The sequence below is a fragment of the Lithobates pipiens genome, unplaced genomic scaffold (genome assembly GCF_037356315.1).
Source record: "Lithobates pipiens isolate NorthernLeopardFrog02 unplaced genomic scaffold, aLitPip1_a1.2 Scaffold_28, whole genome shotgun sequence".
NCBI lineage: Eukaryota > Metazoa > Chordata > Amphibia > Anura > Ranidae > Lithobates > Lithobates pipiens.
This window is the reverse complement of record NW_027507789.1, coordinates 107,209,504-107,228,405: the sequence shown is the minus strand read 5'-3', so window position 1 is coordinate 107,228,405 and position 18,902 is coordinate 107,209,504. Positions and strand designations below refer to the sequence as shown.

At 45.3% G+C, this 18,902-nt stretch overlaps 1 protein-coding gene across 2 annotated transcripts in view; it reads right to left on the bottom strand.

Annotated features, from left to right (window-relative positions):
• Positions 1-10,140, bottom strand: part of NBR1 (NBR1 autophagy cargo receptor) — a 187,981-nt gene extending 177,841 nt beyond the window's left edge. For both annotated transcript variants that reach the window (XM_077459505.1, XM_077459506.1), the window contains exon 1: positions 9,969-10,140. In XM_077459505.1, the coding sequence (XP_077315631.1) occupies positions 9,969-10,000 (32 nt within the window). In that variant the 5' untranslated portion in view covers positions 10,001-10,140. The remainder of the gene's footprint in view (positions 1-9,968) is intronic.
• Positions 10,141-18,902: the final 8,762 nt, after the last annotated feature.

Sequence of the window (18,902 nt, the reverse complement as noted above, 5' to 3'; positions counted from 1 at the left end):
GGAAAGCTGAAACCCCTGTGTGGGCAACTCTTCTGTTATTGGACATTTTCTTTCTTTAATAAAAGTGGACCTACAAGCCCTTAAAACGGCATATCTGGCGTAGACTCAGCTCACTGGTAAGCTCTATGCTTAAGCAAAAACCCCCCTGATGTTACGTAGAAAGAGATAGAGATAGATAGATACACACACACACACACTGTATCTCACAAAAGTAAGCACACCCCTCACATTTTTGTAAATATTTTATTATATCTTTTCATGTGAGAACACTGAAGAAATGACACTTTGCTACAATGTAAAGTAGTGAGTGTACAGCAGTGTAAATTTGCTGTCCCCTCAAAATAACTCAACACACAGCTATTAATGTCTAACTGCTGGCAACAAAAGTGAGTATACCCCTAAGTGAAAATGTCCAAATTGGGCCCAAAGGGTCAATATTTTGTGGGACCACCATTATTTTTCAGCACTGCCTTAACCCTCTTGGGCATGGAGTTCACCAGAGCTTCAAAAAGGTTGCCACTGGAGTCCTCTTCCATGCATCCATGACGACATCATGGAGCTGGTGGATGTTAGAGACCTTGTGCTCCTCCACCTTCGATTTGAGGATGCCCCACAGATGCTCAATAGGGTTTAGGTTTGGAGACATGCTTGGCCAGTCCATCACCTTTACCCTCAGCTTCTTTAGCAAGGCAGTGGTTGTGTATGTATGGGGTCATTCTGTTGGAATACTGCCCTGCCGCCCAGTCTCTGAAGGGGGGGGGGGGGATCATGCTCTGCCTCAGTATGTCACAGTACATGTTGGTGTTCATGGTTCCAGTAATCCATGTCCTTAGTCTGCCTGTCTTTTAGCAAACTGTTTGTGGGCGTTCTTGAGCATCATCTTTAGAAGAGCCTTCCTTCTGGGACAACAGCCATGGAGACCAATTTGATGCAGTGTGCAGCATATGGTCTGAGCACCGACAGGCTAAACCGCCACCCCTTTAATCTCTGCAGCAATGCTGGCAGCACTCATACGTCTATTTTCCAAAGACAACCTCTGGATATGATGCGGAGCACGTGCACTCAACTTCTTTGTTAAACTGCTGTATGGTCTCGGCCGCCTGCAGCTAAGTTTCAGGGTCTTGGCAATCTTCTTATAGCCCAGGCCATCTTTATGGAGAGCAACAAAATTCTGCTTTTAAGATCCTCAGAGAGTTCTTTGCCATGAGGTGCCATGTTGAACTTGCAGTGACCAATATGAGAGAGAGTGAGAGCGATAACACCAAATTTAACACACCTGCTCCCCATTCACACCTGAGACCTTGTAACACTAACAAGTGACATGACACTGGGAGGGAAAATGGCTAATTGGGCCCAATTTGGACATTTTCACATTTGTTGCCAGCGGTTTAGACATTAATGGCTGTTTGTTACGTTTTTTTGAGGGGACAGCAAATTGACACTGTTATACAAGCTGTACACTCACTACTTTACATTGTAGAAAAGTGTAATTTCTTCAGTGTTGTCACATGAAAAGATAGAATAAAATATTTACAAAAATGTGAGGGCTGTATTCACTTTTGTGAGAGAAACACACACACACCTTTATAAAGAGCTTAAGGAGATCACAAAGTCTACATTTTACAAGTCAGATCATTTCTTTTTACCATATGACCTCAGGGCAATATTCAAGAATGACCAAACCATGCCTACAGAAAGTTATTTTTCACCGATATGAGCAGAATATGGAATGAAATGTATGGACTTTATTTATATATGGTATAAGAACAGCCAGCAAGGCTTTTAATAGAAGCTTATAGAGGAAGGGGTAAAAAGATAAAAACGCAGCTGGGGGCCAGGAGTCAGAAGAGGACAGTTGGCATAGGGTTTTGAGAAAATAGAGATGGGAGATCAGAGGAGGAAATGAATATGAGATGAGAGCCTTTGTCATGGATACTAGATGACAGTTTGAGTGAGGGGGCAGATTGTGAACTAGGAGAGATGTTAGTGAGGAAGAAGGTTCAGTGTGTGGACAGGATAGGTAAAGCTGCCCATACACATATAGATGTCATCCATGCTAATGGTGCGAATGGAAAAATCTCCCGTTGTGTGCTATTGTATTCAAGTAGCCTGCCCCACCAGCTGTCAAAAGACCCAAACCGTGCCTGCATCTGATCAGATACAGGCATTGCTCACCTGAAGTTTCCACCCATCTCCTTTGCCATAATTAGATCTAAAAGAATGGATTTTGCTTATCTGGCCGTTGCTCACAGAGTCACCCACAGAGTGAATTTCGGCTGGTCTGTGCATGGCAGCTTAAAGAGGAAGTAAAGCCTGATGGGTTTACTTCCTCTTTCATTCCCTGCAAAGACAAAGCATAATAGACTACTATGCATCGCACGACACGCGCGGCATCTTCGTCGTTGATGCCGCGCTCAGTGCGCCTGCGCGCCACTGTCTACGGCGCATGCGCCGTAGACAGTGGTGCCTGTCTTCGGGCAAATATCTCCTAAACCGTATAGGTTTAGGAGATATTTCTTGGACCTACAGGTAAGCCTTAATCTAGGCTTACCTGTAGGTCAAAGTGTGTTGTAAGGGTTTACAACCACTTTAAGCCTAGGTTCACATATGTGAGATCTTAGACGCCGCAGGTGCTTGCTGATCACATGTGATGTCTGTGCAATGCGAGTTTAACCATACAGTTGTATGGCTGAACTTGCATTGGATTTGAACGAAAAATAGTGCAGGGACTTTTTTTTCTCACTCATGCAATCTGATTCATGTGCAAATTCACAGTTCACAATGCGATCTGTGAACCAATCTTGGGGTGTCATTAACAATGTATTGACACTCACAGCGGTTCACAGAGGGCAGTGTGAGACGCGATGCGGGAATCGGCGCTGTAATTGCACTGGTTCTCGCATCGTACATTGGTGGACCTAGGCAGATTGTAGATGAGCAAGGATGAGGTTGGAGATGAAAGTGCGAAGTCAGCAGGAACAAATTGTGGCTGGGATTAATGCTGTGGGTCATGTTAAGTCTATGGTCACACTAGTTCACACTACTATTTCAATGTTTAGACTAGTACAGTGCCAGGGAGCAGTGTGATGCACATTTCAGAGAATTGCACTGCTTGTTCTTTCATCTTTATTTTAGGTAATGACACTTCATTTATGTCACCGCACAGTGGTGCAGCATATAGCGTGGTGAAGGAAAAATTCAGATATGCATATTTTTCAGCACTGCACATCACACCAGTGCTACGAAACCAATTGTTTTCTAGGAGTCCTAGTGGTGTTCTTTATTTATCCAGTGTGGTCACCACAAATAGTGCGAAGCACTCTAAGTAAGTGACTACACAGGCCAAAGAGCAACAACAAAATGAAATCAGCCATGCTGAGCATTAGGATGCTACAGATGGTGGAAGACACAGGGAATGGAATGAGGAAACAGATGGGTCGCTGTACTACACAGCAGAATACATACATAGTTATCACAATTCTCCATATGACCTGAACTACACATCCCAGCACACCCAGGATGTCTTGTAGTTCTGCAGCAGGCAGGCTGGACTTTGTAACATTAGTGTGAGTTGTTACAACCCCTTAGTAAACGGCCCCCTTATATAGATTTCCCTGGGGTCCCAGCATCCACTTCTTCACTTCCTCCTTTCACTGTTTGGGCTACTCGCAATGACTTGTGCTAAATATAATGTACATTTCTATCCATTTTAGTAATATTTTAACGCGCTGTGACATCCATTTTGCATTTTAGAGCAACATGCAGTTATGGTGTGAATAGGACACTTGGAAATTTGTTTTTAAATGTCCTTCCGCTGATCTGCGTTTACAGATGCACTGGTGTTAATTGGCCCTTAGCCATGGCTAATTACCAGATTTCTGTGATGAGGAAGTTTTGGTTGTCTATTTCCTCTACCAGAACAACCCATCAGAATATTTACCTCACACAATCCAGTCCTTCACTAAGCCCATTTTTACACTGCTGTGGGTTAGAATTTGTGCGAGTTCAGCTGAGCTGATTTCAACCTGGCAATGCAGTCCAACTTCAGTGACGATTTGACAGACATCTGTGCGGGTTCCTGCATAGATGTCTATTGAAATTGCACCCGAAGTCACCAAAAGTAGTGCAGGAATGACTTTTGGGAATCAGTGTGGCACCGAAAAGTCAGTGTTGCACCAATTCGGAGGGTGCAAGTGCCGGCAATAGCCGCCGATTTGGTATGCAATTTGACATGTCAAATTGCATGCCAAATCAGGCCAATGTGAACCTAGGCTAATGGCCAGTCCACATCTGTATGGTGCCTTCTTTGTGTGGCACATTTTATGCTTGCTAACACTCAATTCTATAGATTGCACATTTTGATGAAAGCGCATCATAGATGCAGCCTGCAGGACTTTTAACAAGCCGCACCAAATATTCACAGGTGTAAACGGGGCCTAAAGCCCCATACACACTATTTGATTTTTCTGCAGATTTTTGTCTTCAGATTTACCAAAACCATATAATATGGGGGTCAGACCTAAAGAGTTTCAATCTGTATGCAATTAGGCAGGCCCTTGCACTACATGGTTTTGGTAAATCTGAGGACAAAAATCAGCAGAAAATAAAATAGTGTGCAATGCATGGGGTCTAACAGAGGGAGAGAAAGTGAAGGAGCAACCACTGCAGTTCCCCTAAGCAGCAGATAGCCTAGTAGCGCCCGCACAGTCTAACAATATAGCAGCGATAACGTATTCTCCTGCAAGTAAACAACCATATTAGTTAAAGCGGGATTGCACCCTAAAGTGGAAACTCCGCTGATCGGAACCCCCCCCCCCCCCCCTCCGGTGTCACAATTGACACCTTTCAGGGGGGAGGGGGGTGGAGATACCTGTCAAAGACAGGTATTTTCACCCACTTCCGGGCATAGACTCCCACGGGAGTCTACGCCATTTCCTGCCCTGCTGCGCTGTCTGCTGGGACACACACGGGTCCCAGTGACAGCGCGGAGATTTCCTATTGCGCGGCGCAGCTCGCGCATGCGCAGTAGGGAACCGGGAAGTGAAGCCGATTCGCTTTACTTCCTGATTCCCTCACCTCGAATGGCGGCGGCAGCAGCCGAGGCCCGAGCGGTCGATCGGCCTCGGCATCGCTGGAACCCGGGACAGGTGAGTGTCCATTTATTAAAAGTCAGCAGCTGTAGTATTTATAGTTGCTGGCTTTTAATATTTTTTTTTTGGGCGGAATCCCTCTTTAACTAATTAACTAGTAACTCAGTCTTCTATATGGTGACAGCAGTCCCTTGCATTGTCCCAACACACAGCACATGGCAGCGGTCAGTGTCAATAACTTTACACAGGCAATTCAGTCTCCTGCAATATGGCAGCCATCTTAGGGCTCGTTTCCACTTAGGGCCTGTAAAAAGGCAGTTGAGTCACATTTTTGTTGCCCCCTTGAGCTGCAAAGGCAAATGGAAGGGTTGTAAACATGCTGCTGCATAAATTATTCCCTGGTCATACTCCATGGGCAGAACATCCGCTCAACCCATTCAAGTGAATTGGGCTGCACCGCAACTGTGTGACTGTGCTGCATTTACAGGGTTAAAGCTGGTGGTGAGGAGATGACATTTCACCTCCTCACCGTCTGCTCAATGCTTCTGAAAAGCAATCCACCACAGATAGCTTTACAGAAGAGCAGCAAAGTCTGATGCATGAGGTAACAGATCTCTTCATCAGCTTTTAGGAATATCCCTCATTCTTTACCATCTTCTTTTTAACACATACAGTGAGAACATACAAAAGGGGCATCTATAAACCACGTTCCTTAAATTGATTGTAAACCCTGATGCCACGTACACATGATCAGACTTTGACAGCAAAGGTCAGACGAAACAAATCCGTCAGACAATTGGATCGTGTGTGACTTTAGAAATAGAACATGTTTCAAATTTTTTTTCGCCGGAACTTCCGCCGCACCTAGTTCCTATGGAGAAATCCGCTTGTGCGTATGCTAGTCTGACAGTCAAAAACCCACGATAGGGCAGCTGCTAGCTATGAATTTCCTTATTCTAGTCCGGTCGTACGTCATCACGGTCAAATCCGTGGGACTTTGTATGTGGCCAAGTCCGTTCATTTAGAAAGTCTGTCGGAAACTCAGTTGAAAGTCCATCGGGAAGACCGTTGGACCTAGTTTGTCAAAGTCCGGTCGTGTGTACGCGGCATTAGGGCTAGTTCACACCACATGCAGTCCAGTAAGTTTATTTTTTTTTTGTTTGTTTTTTTTCTCTGCATCAAAAACGCATTTGAAAGTAGGTTATATGGTCTTTAAAGCGGAAGTAAACCCTGTTGGGTTTACTTCTTTGTCTCCCTGCAAAGGTAAAGCATAATGGGCTACTATGCATCGCATAGTAACCCATTATGTGTCACTTACCTGACACAGGAGCCAGTGATCTCACCGCTGTCTCCTGTAGTACGGAGCATCCATCTTCTTCTGGGTATCTCTGCTCCGGCCACTCACAGCGTCGGAGCAGCGATGAAATCCCTCCTGCGCATGTGCACGGGAGCTGCCACTAACGACATATCACCGTTAGCAGCGGCATGCTGCTAGCGGCTATAGTGCACCTGCGCGCCACTTTCTACGGCACATGCGCCGTAGACATTGGTGCCTGTCTTTCAGTAAATATCTCCTAAAACGTGTAGGTTTAGGAGAGATTTCTTGGACCTACAGGTAAGCCTTAATCTAGGCTTACCTGTAGATCAAAGTGGTTTGTAAGGGTTTACAACCACTTAGTGCCTACAGTTCCAGAAAGAAAAAAAAAAAAAAAAAAGTAGAGCATACTGCATTTTTCCTGTACTGGACTCTACTGGAAAACTGTAAAAAGCATCTAAACTGCACTTGAATGCACCAAAAACGTTTTTGTTTTTTTTTTTTGTTTTTTTGTTTTTTTTCCTTAACCTAAAATCAGGAGGGGGAAAATGCACAAAAAACGCACATGCAGAAAAGTATCCGGAACACATCCAGACTGCATTTCTATGGTGTGCACTGGTCCTTGCATATATCCAGTGAAGTGACTGGCCTCAGGTGATAAACAGAGATGAAACAATCTCTCCTACATTAAAGGGGTAGTAAAGGTAAATGTTTTTTCACTTTAATGCATTCTATGCATTAAGGTGAAAAAACATCTGACAGTGCCTGCGTCCCCAGCCCCCGTTTTACTTACCTCACCCCTCGAAAATCCCGCGCACGCCCCTGCCGTCCTTTCCACCATTCAGCCTGGCCACTGATTGGCTGGAGTGGATGGATGGAAAGCAGCGCAGCCATTTGCTCGCGCTGTTGTCAATCACATCCCCCGATGCGGAGCGCCGGGGGGCGGGCCGTGTGATACAGCGAGTGGCTATAGCCGCCGGCTGTATCACGGGAGCGCGCCCACAGGTGCTTCTCACCATGCGAGGGAGCTCGCATGAACGTGAGAAGCACCTGCGGGAGGAAGCAGAGACAGCCGCCGAGGGACCCCAGAAGAGCGTGTTTGGGGCCACTCTGTGCAAAACGAGCTGCACAGTGGAGGCAAGTATAACATGTTTGTTATTTAAAAAAAAAAATAATAATTCACTTTACAATCCCTTGAAGTTGTACTTGTTTTTCTGCAGTCGTCGCTTATCCACATCTGTTCAGTCTCCAGAGTTTATAAAGCTTGTCTAAACTGTCAGAATATAGGGGGTGGGGAGCTGAAGTTACACACTGCAGAGCTCAGTGGGGGCAGCTTAGAGCCGATTGGAGGGAAGGGACACACAGCACATAGGGACAAAAAGGAGGTTGCTAATCAGTTGTCTGAAAATCTGATCGTGTGTAAGTAGCTTTAGGCTCGGTTCACACAGGAGGCGGCATGACGCGGCACGACTTGCCGCGCCGTGACCTGACAAGTCGCCCCCGTTCTGTACTACGGAACCGTTCTAAGAGGAGCGACTCGAGCCGCTCCGACTTAGAAAAAAGGTTCCTGTACTACTTTTGGGCGACCTCGGGCGACTTGCATTGACTTCTATACAGAAGTCATTTGCAAGTCGCCGCTGAGGTCGCGGCAGGTCGCGGCGAGGCAAGTCGTGTCGCCCCCTGTGTGAACCGAGCCTTACTCACAAAAGTCTTTTACTGCTCTCCGCCTCCTCCACTCTCCACTTTTGTTTTTTTCCTGCCAATAACAGACTTGCTATTAGGCTACATTCTCATGGGCATCTTGAAAGCTGCATGCAGATAGCATCAGCGGCTGAGCTCGTACACTGCAATAACTGTCTGTCAGCCGCTGCAGCTTTTTGTGCCTGTTCATGCAGCTGGCAATCACCCGTGGTAACTGTGGCTGGACGCACTTTGTGCTATCCGCAAGCAGCTGTAAATCCCAACAGAAGGGATTAGTAGATTCCCGCCGCTGGTATTCGCAGCATGAAAAAATGTGTGAATGAAACCTAACAGGATGTCGGATCACAGCAGGAAAAAAAAAAAAGGGAGGAGGAGATTAGAGGAGGCGGGGAGCAAAGGATGGTACTTTGCAAGTTAAAGCGGAGGTCCACCCTAAAGTGGAGCTTCCGCTCATTGGAACCCTCCCCCCCCCCCTCCGGCGCCACAATTGGCACCTTTCAGGGGGGAGGGGGTGCAGGTACCTGTACAGTACAGGTATCTGCACCCACTTCCGGCGTAGATTCCGCAGAATCTACGCCCCTTTCCGAAGGTCCCCCGCTGCCTGCTGGGAAACACACGGATCCCAGAGACAGCGGGGACCATCCTTATTGCGCAGTAGGGAACCGGGAAATGAAGCCGCAAGGCTCCACATCCTGATTCCCATACCCAAGATGGAGGCGGCAGCACCTGAGAGATCAGCTTCGGGTGCCGACATCGCGGGCGCGCTGGGCGGGTAAGTGTCATTATTTTAAAAGTCAGCAGCTGCAGTATTTGTAGCTGCTGGCTTTAAAAAAAAAAAAAAAACGGCGGACTCCCGCTTTAAGAATATTAGAATTGGATACAATTTGCTTCTTTTAACCACTTCAATATCAAACACTTTCATCCCTTTCCTGCCCAGGCCAATTTTCAACTTTCAGTGCTGTTGCACTTTGAATGACAATTGCCCAGTCATGCAACGCTGTACCCATATCAGTTTTTTTTTTCCTTTCTTTGAGACAGAGCTTTCTTTTGTTGATATTTATTTACCACTAAGGTTTTAAATATTTTGTTTTCTTAGTTACTGTAATACAATTTTGCAAAAAATGTAATTCTATTTCATCGATGTGCACTGATGGGCACTGATCAGTGTAAAGAAAGTACTGAGAGCCTTGCCAGTTATTGGCTCTCCTTTCCTAACACAGACACAGGGTGTGGAAAGAACTGTTGATAATCAGCAAGGCTCTCAGGACATTCTTTACACTGATCAGTGCCCATCAGTGCAGCTTCATCAGTGAAGTAGAACTACTTTTTGGATTGGACACAGCTGATCACATGGTAAACGACTGCTGTGATTGGCCCTTTACCACCATCTGTAATCAGCTGTCATTCTGGCCTCACTTTGATCTGCAGCTGCCACAGTGCTGCACATGTGATCAGTTATAACACCAGCCATTGGATGGTTTGACAGTTTGGTTGAGAACACGTTTTGGGAATATACATTTTTTTTTTATGTATGATTACGTTTGTCGCTATTACACAGTTGAGGGTAGATATAAAAGGAGATTGCACAATCAGATTGTATGGAGTATGACCAGTTTAACACTCCTTGCAGGCAATCCATACAAAGCTTGCAAATACAACAAAAGAAATTAGATTTAGTGATGTCTGCTCTTGTATAAATTCAGATAACCAGAGGTCATGGCAGACAGCCAAACATCTGGAGATATATCTGTATACGTTGGATGATGATGTCACAGGTGAACAGTACAATTAGAAGAAAACGTATTGTGATGACATCTTGTCATACACACGTATAGAAAACACACACAGCCAACAATCACTACCTGGTGCAGTCAGTGGTCCCAGGATCCAGCATTCCCCAAATCAAGCAGCGGATCCCCCCCAACTCCAGCTGCTGTAGATCTACGGCCTCCTTCAGCGCAGATTATTACCTACACAACATGGCGAGCTGACGTCTACAGGACACCAAAGCGACCTCGTGATTGGCCCATGCCCATGTCACTGATCCACCACAAGCAGCTGATAGGAGGAGGGGCGGAGCTTGTAGGACAACACAGTCATCCCCTTGTTCCTTCCTGTAAACACGGGGGCGTGGCGCCATACAAGACATGACGGTGTTCTGTCATAATCTCAAACCTATCAAAAACTTCAATCGCTTGTACTGCGTATGCGCGAGCGCGAGCACGAGAAAGGCTTTCTTATGCACGTCGGATTGCGACGTAAAAGCCCCCCCCCCCACTCCTCTTGCCGCCGCACCGCGCCTGCGCGGTCTTCGTGTAATACACGAAAATCGTTTCATCAAATTCTCAAACTGTTATGGCAGCAGTGCGCATGGGCGGGAACACCAAAATCTTCTGACCGTCTCACACACACACAAACCTAAGGGGATACATGGACAGTTACCCAAAGATACAGAGTTTTACCATACGAGATTCAAAGTAATGTACGGAGCAGTGAATTTGCAGAACTATGTTCACGCTTACATACATAGCCACACATTGTTCTGTACATTATCTTGCCAGTTCAAGGGATTTGAGCCTTCCCTAGGGTTGCTACCTTTTCTTCAAGCCAAACCCAAACATTTTCACGGCGCATGGCAATTTTTTTGTAGTACACGCTATAGGATTGTAAAATACCTTGGGTTACCCAAAAAGAGAAGTAATGAAGTGTGCTACAGTGAACAGTTGCTATAGCCAAATTGCATTAACAGTGGGGGGACTTAAAGTGGTTGTAAACCCTTACAAACCACTTTGACCTACAGGTAAGCCTAGATTAAGGCTTACCTGTAGGTCCAAGCAATATCTCCTAAACCTATATGGTTTAGGAGATATTTGCCCGAAAACGGGCACCGCTGTCTACGGCGCATGCGGCGTACACAGCGGCGCACAGGCGCACTGAACGCGGCAGTTCCAAGAATGGAGCTGCCGCATTTGTCGACTCCCGTGCGCATGCGTGGGAGTGACGTCATCGCGGCTTCGCCGAATGACAGCGGCGGAGCTGCGAGACGCCACCAGCAAGATGGATGCGGCGGACTACAGGGGACAGCGGCGACTTCGCTGGCTCCTGTGTCAGGTAAGTGACACATAATGGGCTACTATGCGATGCATAGTAGTCCATTATGCTTTACCTTTGCAGGGAAAAAAAGAGGAAGTAAACTCATCAGGGTTTACTTCCTCTTTAAAGGGGCATGATTAAATAAAACAAAAGCATTTAGTGTACCGATAAAATATGATTCGATTTAATAATAGAAATGTCAGTGAAAAAAGCCTACCTTAAAAGTGGACACTGTCAGCCAGCAGAGCAGTGGACGGTATCAGTAGGGCAGTAAATGGTGTCAGTAGGGCAGTGGACAGTGTCAGTAGAGCAGTAAATAGTGTCAGTAGGGCAGTGGACAGTGTCAGTAGGGCAGTGTACAGTGTCAGTAGAGCAGTAAATGGTGTCAGTAGGGCAGTGGACAGTGTCAGTAGGGCAGTGTACAGTGTCAGTAGAGCAGTAAATGGTGTCAGTAGGGCAGTAGACACTGTCAGTAGAACAGTGTCAGTAGAACGGTAAATGGTGTCAGTAGGGCAGTGGACAGTGTCAGTAAGGCAGTAAATCGTGTCAGTAGAGCAGTGGACAGTGTCAGTAGAGCAGTGGACAGTGTCAGTAGAACAGTGGACAGTGTCAGTAGAGCAGTAAATGGTGTCAGTAGGGCAGTGGACAGTGTCAGTAGAGCAGTGGACAGTGTCAGTAGAGCAGTGGACAGTGTCAGTAGGGCAGTGGACAGTGTCAGTAGGGCAGGCAGTGGACGGTGTCAGTAGAGCAGTGGACGGTGTCAATAGAGCAGTGGACAGTAGGGTTGCCACCTTTTCTTCAAGCCAAACCCAAACAGTTTAGCGGCGCAGGGCATGGCACCCCAACCTCGGTGTGCGATTTTGCAGAGATGGTCACCGACACATCACAGCAAAATCACGTAAACAGAATTGTGGGATGCCTGTCACCCAAAAGAAGTTTTGCTTTGTGATTGAGGTGCCATTATCCCCATTCTCTTCTATTACAAATGTAGCGCCGGGCTCCTGAAGAGCACGCGCTATGTTTTTGTAAATTTAAAATGTTCCTAAGACCATAGTTGGGTTTTAGGGTTAATTGCAGTAAATTGTGGTCTCAGTATCAGTTTGGCTGGAATGTACTATGTTCTGCCTGGCCATGGGTGTGGGTGTCACCTTTGGCAGGCATTGGAACGCAGTCTGGTTGGACTCATTGGGTACCAATCTCTCTCTCGGAGCCAATCAGTGGGTGCGTTGTCTCGCTGTGTATACAGGGAGAGGGTACATAAGGTGCTGAGGTCACGTGATTCTGGGTTCCGGTCCAGAAGTCTGTTCTGACTCCCTGGTCCTGGTCCTCCTGACCAGCCCCCAGAGGCCCTCATGGCCTGGAGTGCGGATCCATCCATTTCCGAGTTTCGGGGCTGGCTAGCCCGAGTCACAGTAACTGGAAGGAGGGTTCCAAGGTGGTCTGGTGCAGTCTCGGGTTTGGAGAGGCCCGGCAACTGAAAACGCAACCAGGGGAGGACTCTTCAGAAGAGGGCCATGCACAAGGCTGGCTGCTCGGTAGGAGCCTGTAAGCTAAGCTGGAAAGGACACCAAGTGAATCCACACTCTTACGGTATCGCTAGACCGGCTGCAAGATACTGGTACTGTATGAGAGTTCCTAATTTCATCCTTCAGTTACAACTAAGTTTGTGAGACTCTCTCTCATTCTAACGTTCTACAACCAAGTCTGTGGCAGAGACTTTGCTTCACCCGAATCACCTGTCGGTTGCTAAATTCACAAAAAAAGGATTTATCCGATTGCTGTAATATCCAGTTGCGAATGGCTATTCCCTGGATTATCTAGAGAGACATTTCAAGTGTCAGCAGTTCCAAGAGTACCTGAGCTTTATTATCCATCCCCTTGTTAAGTGCAATTCTCAAACCAATTGCTTTTCCTCTTTGTAATGCTGAGTTCAAATCTTATGCTTCTGATAGAAATGAAGTACAGGAGACCTTTTCTGTAGCTCAAATCCAAGCTGAATGGCCCAAAACGTTTATTGTTTTCACAGTTTTTATACACTCAAAAATGAGTCATACACAAAAAATACCAGATAAGGAGAAAACAGCCTTTCCCCATCTTGTGGTTAGCAGGTGGGCGTAGTCTGAGTGACGTTACACTTTTCACAATATCTATCTCTTAACACAGTTGTTTCATACAAATAATGTCAAGTTATAACTTAAGCTTGAACTCTGATCCTATCATTTTCCACCTTTGACATCATCCTTCTCCAAAGTATGGGTCCTTACTCATAAGTTATAGCCAATACTTTCCTGAGTACTATCCCTGACTGTGGGTTGTCAGAGGAGAACAATGTCCTCATCCCCCAGTTCCATGTCAGCATCTCAAAAGCAAAGAGAATCTAAGGGGGGTAAAAAGTAACATTCGTGTTTTGTCAAATACTTCCCTCCATGTTTCAGATGGACCTAACTTATGACATTTATGTGGTGTGTTATTAAAGGGCCATGTTAAATTGTCCCTCCAATGGAAAGTTATGTTTACTTGTGCTTGTGACTTAGCTTTTATCCACACTACTGGTGAATCCACATTCTGCATCATGTAAAAAGGACCCTCCTTCCCTGACACCGTGAAATTTCCCACAGTATACCATTCATAGTAAGGATATTGCGTTATACTCTTATCCTGATTTATTCATCTAAGATCAGTACTGTTTTCATGAACTGTTAAGCCCCATACACACTATCAGTTTTTCTGCTGAGTTTTTCCATCAGGTTTACCAAAACCATGTAGTACAAGGGCCTGCCTGATTGCATACACATTGAAACTCCTAAGGTTTGACCTCATATTATATGGTTTTGGTAAGTCTGAAGGAAAAACTCAGCAGAAAAACTGATAGTGTGTATGGGGCTTTACATTGATACCGGGAGTCCATGTGTAAACAAACATTTGAAAACATTCAAGCACTATTATCATAGTTAGAAAGATCGTCATTCTGTTTCTCTCGGTTCAGGACTCTTTTTGCAGTGTGATGCGTGGATCCAGGCTGCTTTTCCCTCCAACTTGACCGATGTGGGAGTGGTCAGCAGTACTTGATATGGTCCTTCAAACCGTGGCTCTAAAGCTTTTCTGGTATGTTTCTTTACATAGACCCAATCTCCGGGGCTCAGTGTATGAGTACCTGCTATAGAGTTGGGATCTGGAAGGGAAGAATACACATTCTTGTGGATCTTGGTTAGATGCTGTTGTAATTGTATCACATATGCAGTCAAACTATCACATTGCAATTGCATACTCTGTGGAAAGTATAAACCTAATCTAGGTGCATTCCCAAAAAGTATCTCTTTTGGAGACAACCCTGTTTTTCCTGTTGGGGTATATCTTATGGAGAACAAAGCCAAAGGCAGGCATTCTGGCCATGGCTTGTTTAACTCTTGCATGGCTTTCTGTATTTTTAGCTTTATTGTCCCATTTACTCTTTCTACTGATCCTGAACTCTGTGGGTGATAAGGGGTGTGGAAACTCTGTTGAACCCCTAACATGGTCATCACATTCTGCATTACTTCACCTGTAAAGTGTGTCCCCCTATCTGATTCTATTGTTTCAGGTAATCCGAACCTTAGTATTAATTCAGTGATCAGTTTCTTAGCCGTGGCTTTTGCCGTGGCTGATTTTAACGAATAGCCCTCTGGCCAGCCTGAAAATAAATCGATGCACACAAGTACAAATTCAAAGGGGCCACTTTTTGGCAACTGTATGTAGTCAATTTGCAGCCTTTGAAAGGGGTACTGGGCCCGAGCTTGGTGTTTTCGTGGCGTTTTTACTTTTTGTCCTGGATTATTCAGGAGACAGATTTGGAATGCTGCACAGTAGTTTTTGGCCATACTACTGAATCCTGGTGCAAGCCATCCTTGGTTCACAATTCTATACATGGAATTGAAACTGACATGGGTAGGTAGGTGGATTGCCGTGGCCATGGCTGGGTACAGAAACGCCGGTAGGCATACTTTACCTCCTGCCCTCCATACATTGTCAGGGTCAATTTGGGCTCCCATCCTTACCCACTTGTCTCTTTCGCTGTCCGCCGCTTGCTCCTGTAGCTTGCTCAACTGTTGCCATGAAGGCTTTACTGTACTTACCTCTGCCACTGCCACTGTCTCAGGGTACATCTCTTTCTGGGCTGCCTGTTTCGCAGTTAAATCTGCAAAGGCATTTCCTTTGCTTCCCTTGTCTTTGCACTTGTGTGTGCCGCTATCTTCAAGATGGCTACTCTTTTAACGTTTTGAAGATGTGTCAAAACCCGTTTTATTCCTTCCGCATGCTTTACTGGTGTGCCTGCTGCTGTCAGATACCCTCGAGCTCTCCATATATGGCCGAAATCGTGCGCTACGCCGTAAGCGTAGGCAGAGTCAGTGTAAATATTTCCTTCTTGTCCTTGCAAATATTCTAAGGCTTGTTCTAAAGCTTTTAATTCTGCTTCCTGTGCTGACATGTGGGCTGGTAAGGGCTGTGCTTCAATCACCTGTGTATCAGTTACTACTGCATATCCTGTGTGATATCTTCCTTTATCATTAGCAAAGCTGCTGCCATCTACAGTGGTGTGAAAAAGTGTTTGCCCCCTTCCTCATTTCCTGTTCCTTTGCATGTTTGTCACACTTAAGTGTTTCGGAACATCAAACCAATTTAAACAATAGTCAAGGACAACACAAGTAAACACAAAATGCAATTTGTAAATGAAGGTGTTTATTATTAAAGGTGAAAAAAAATCCAAACCATCATGGCCCTGTGTGAAAAAGTGATTGCCCCCTAAACCTAATAACTGGTTGGGCCACCCTTAGCAGCAACAACTGCAACCAAGCGTTTGCGATAACGTGCAATGAGGCTTTTACAGCGTCCTGGAGGAATTTTGGCCCACTCATCTTTGCAGAATTGTCCTAATTCAGTTACATTAGAGGGTTTTCGAGCATGAACGGCCTTTTTAAGGTCATACCACAACATCTCAATAGGATTCAGGTCAGGACTTTGGCTAGGCCACTCCAAAGTCTTTGTTTTGTTTTTCTTCAGCCATTCGGTGGTGGACTTGCTGGTGTGTTTAGGATCATTGTCCTGCTGCAGAACCCAAGTTCGTTTCAGCTTGAGTACACGAACAGATGGTCAGACATTCTCCTTCAGGATCTCTTGGTAGACAACAGAATTCATAGTTCCTTTTATCACGGCAAGTCTTCCAGGTCCTGAAGCAGCAAAACAGCCCCAGACCATCACACTACCACCACCATATTTTACTGTTGGTATAATGTTCTTTTTCTGAAATGCAGTGTTCCTTCTATGCCAGATATACTTGGACACACACCTTCCAAAGAGTTCCACTTTTGTCTCATCGGTCCACAGAATGTTGTCCCAAAAGTCTTGGGGATCATCAAGATGTGTTGTGGAGAAATTGAGACGAGCTTTGATGTTCTTTTTGCTCAGCAGTGGTTTTCTCCTTGGAACTCTGCCATGCAGGCCATTTTTGCCCAGTCTTTTCCTGATGGTGGAGGCATGAACGCTGACCTTAACTGAGGCAAGTGAGGCCTGCAGTTCCTTGGACGTTGTTGTGGGGTCTTTTGTGACCTCTTGGATGAGTCGTGGCTGCGCTCTTGGGGTAATTTTGGGCGGCCGGCCACTCCTGGGAAGGTTCACCACTGTTCCATGTCTTCGCCATTTGTGGATAATGGCTCTCACTGTGGTTCGCTGGATTCCCAAAGCTTTGGAAATGGCTTTATAACCCTTTCCAGACTGATAGATCTCAATTACTTTCTTTCTCAATTGTTCCTGAATTTCTTTGGGTCTCGGCATGATGTGTAGCTTTTAAGGATCTTCTGGTGGACCTTACTGTGTCAAGCAGCTCCTATTTAAGTGATGCCTTGATTGTGAACAGGTGTGGCAATAATCAGGCCTGGGTGTGGCTAGAGAAATTGAACTCAGGTGTGGACAACCACAGTTATAGTATGTTTTAACAAGGGGGGCAATCACTTTTTCACACAGGGCCATGATGGTTTGGATTTTTTTTTCACCTTTAATAATAAACACCTTCATTTACAAATTGCATTTTGTGTTTACTTGTGTTGTCCTTGACTATTGTTTAAATTGGTTTGATGTTCCGAAACACTTAAGTGTGACAAACATGCAAAGGAACAGGAAATGAGGAAGGGGCAAACACTTTTTCACACCACTGTATATACAAAGTGTGCTCAGCGTCTAAAACTGGTGTATCTATAACATGAGGGAACCCCATTGTCTCTTGTTCCATGAGCTGAAAACAGGCGTGCTCAACTATCTCTTTAAACAGAAGAGTGTCAGTTTCCTCATCTCCTTCCTCCTTATTCCCCCTTGTCAAATCTGGAGACTGAAGAGGCAAAAAGGTGGCCAGATTTAAAGTTGTACAGCGCTGCAAAGTGACATTTTGGAGGTAAAAGTAAAGTACACTGTAACCTTAGTTGCCTAGCCATTGAAATGTGTTTGGGCTGTACTTGAGACAAGATTGCATGTATGTCATGTGTAGTGTGCACTACAACTGGATTGTCTAGAACAATTTCTGATGACTTATCTATAATTATTGACACTGCTGCTACCGCCCATACACAGGACGGTGAACCTCTGGACACTAGATCTAGTGCTGCTGAGAAGTAAGCAACGGGCCTTAATTTATATGTGACTATGTCAAAATTCCTGTTGCATGTCCGGTGATCTCAGCAATGTATAGATGGAATGTCTTTGTATAATCGTGGATACCTAGAGCCGGTGCAGAAATCAATAACTGTTTCAAAGTGACAAACGACTCATAAGGTACTTCTGTAAGCATATACGGTACAATTTTCAAACAATCGTATAATGGCTGCATCAAAAAGCTAGCGTGGGGTATCCATTGTCTAGTGTCTACACTATGACACAATACCCAGAAACATACGCAATTGTTTGAAATTTCGTGGGGGTAAGATTCCCTTTATCGCCTGTACTCTCTCGTCTGTGAGATGTCTTGTTTCTTGTGATATGCAATGTCCTAAGAAGACAACTTTTTCCTGACACACTTGTAACTTTTTCCTGTTAACCTTGCAACCCTTTTTTGCCAAGAATTGCAAAAGTGCCAAAGTGGCATGGAGACATGTTTCCCTATCTGGACAGCATAGCAATAGGTCATCCACATATTGTAGCAATACACAAGAGTCTATTACCGAAAAATGCGTGCTGGTGGATGGCACCTGTGACAACAGTGTGTGGGGGTTTGGTACTAAAGGTGTCATGGGTGCCAAGATTTTATTCACTGCCCGCAAGTCCTGCACCATTCTATATTGAACTTGACTGTCAGTGCCGGGCTTCTTTTTTACTGGATACAAGGGAGTATTAGCGGGTGATTTTTACTTCCTTCAATGCCCCCGCTTTAAGCAGAGATTGTATTTGTGTAGCTATAGCTGCTTCTTGCGGTGCACTAAGGGGATATTGTTTCAGCTGGGGTAGGACGGCACCTGGAATCAACTGTAATTTAACTGGGGAAACAGGTAGTAAACCAACATCTGCTTGATGACTTTCCCACAAATCTTCTGGGAGTGTCTGCAGCGCCTGATATATATCTGGAGGAGGGTGACACAGAATTTCGGGTTCCTCCTCAAAATATTGGATCACATTACACGTGTCGAGGTGTTGTTCCTCATCTATCGTTAATGTTACTGTACCATCTGTATGATATACAATAT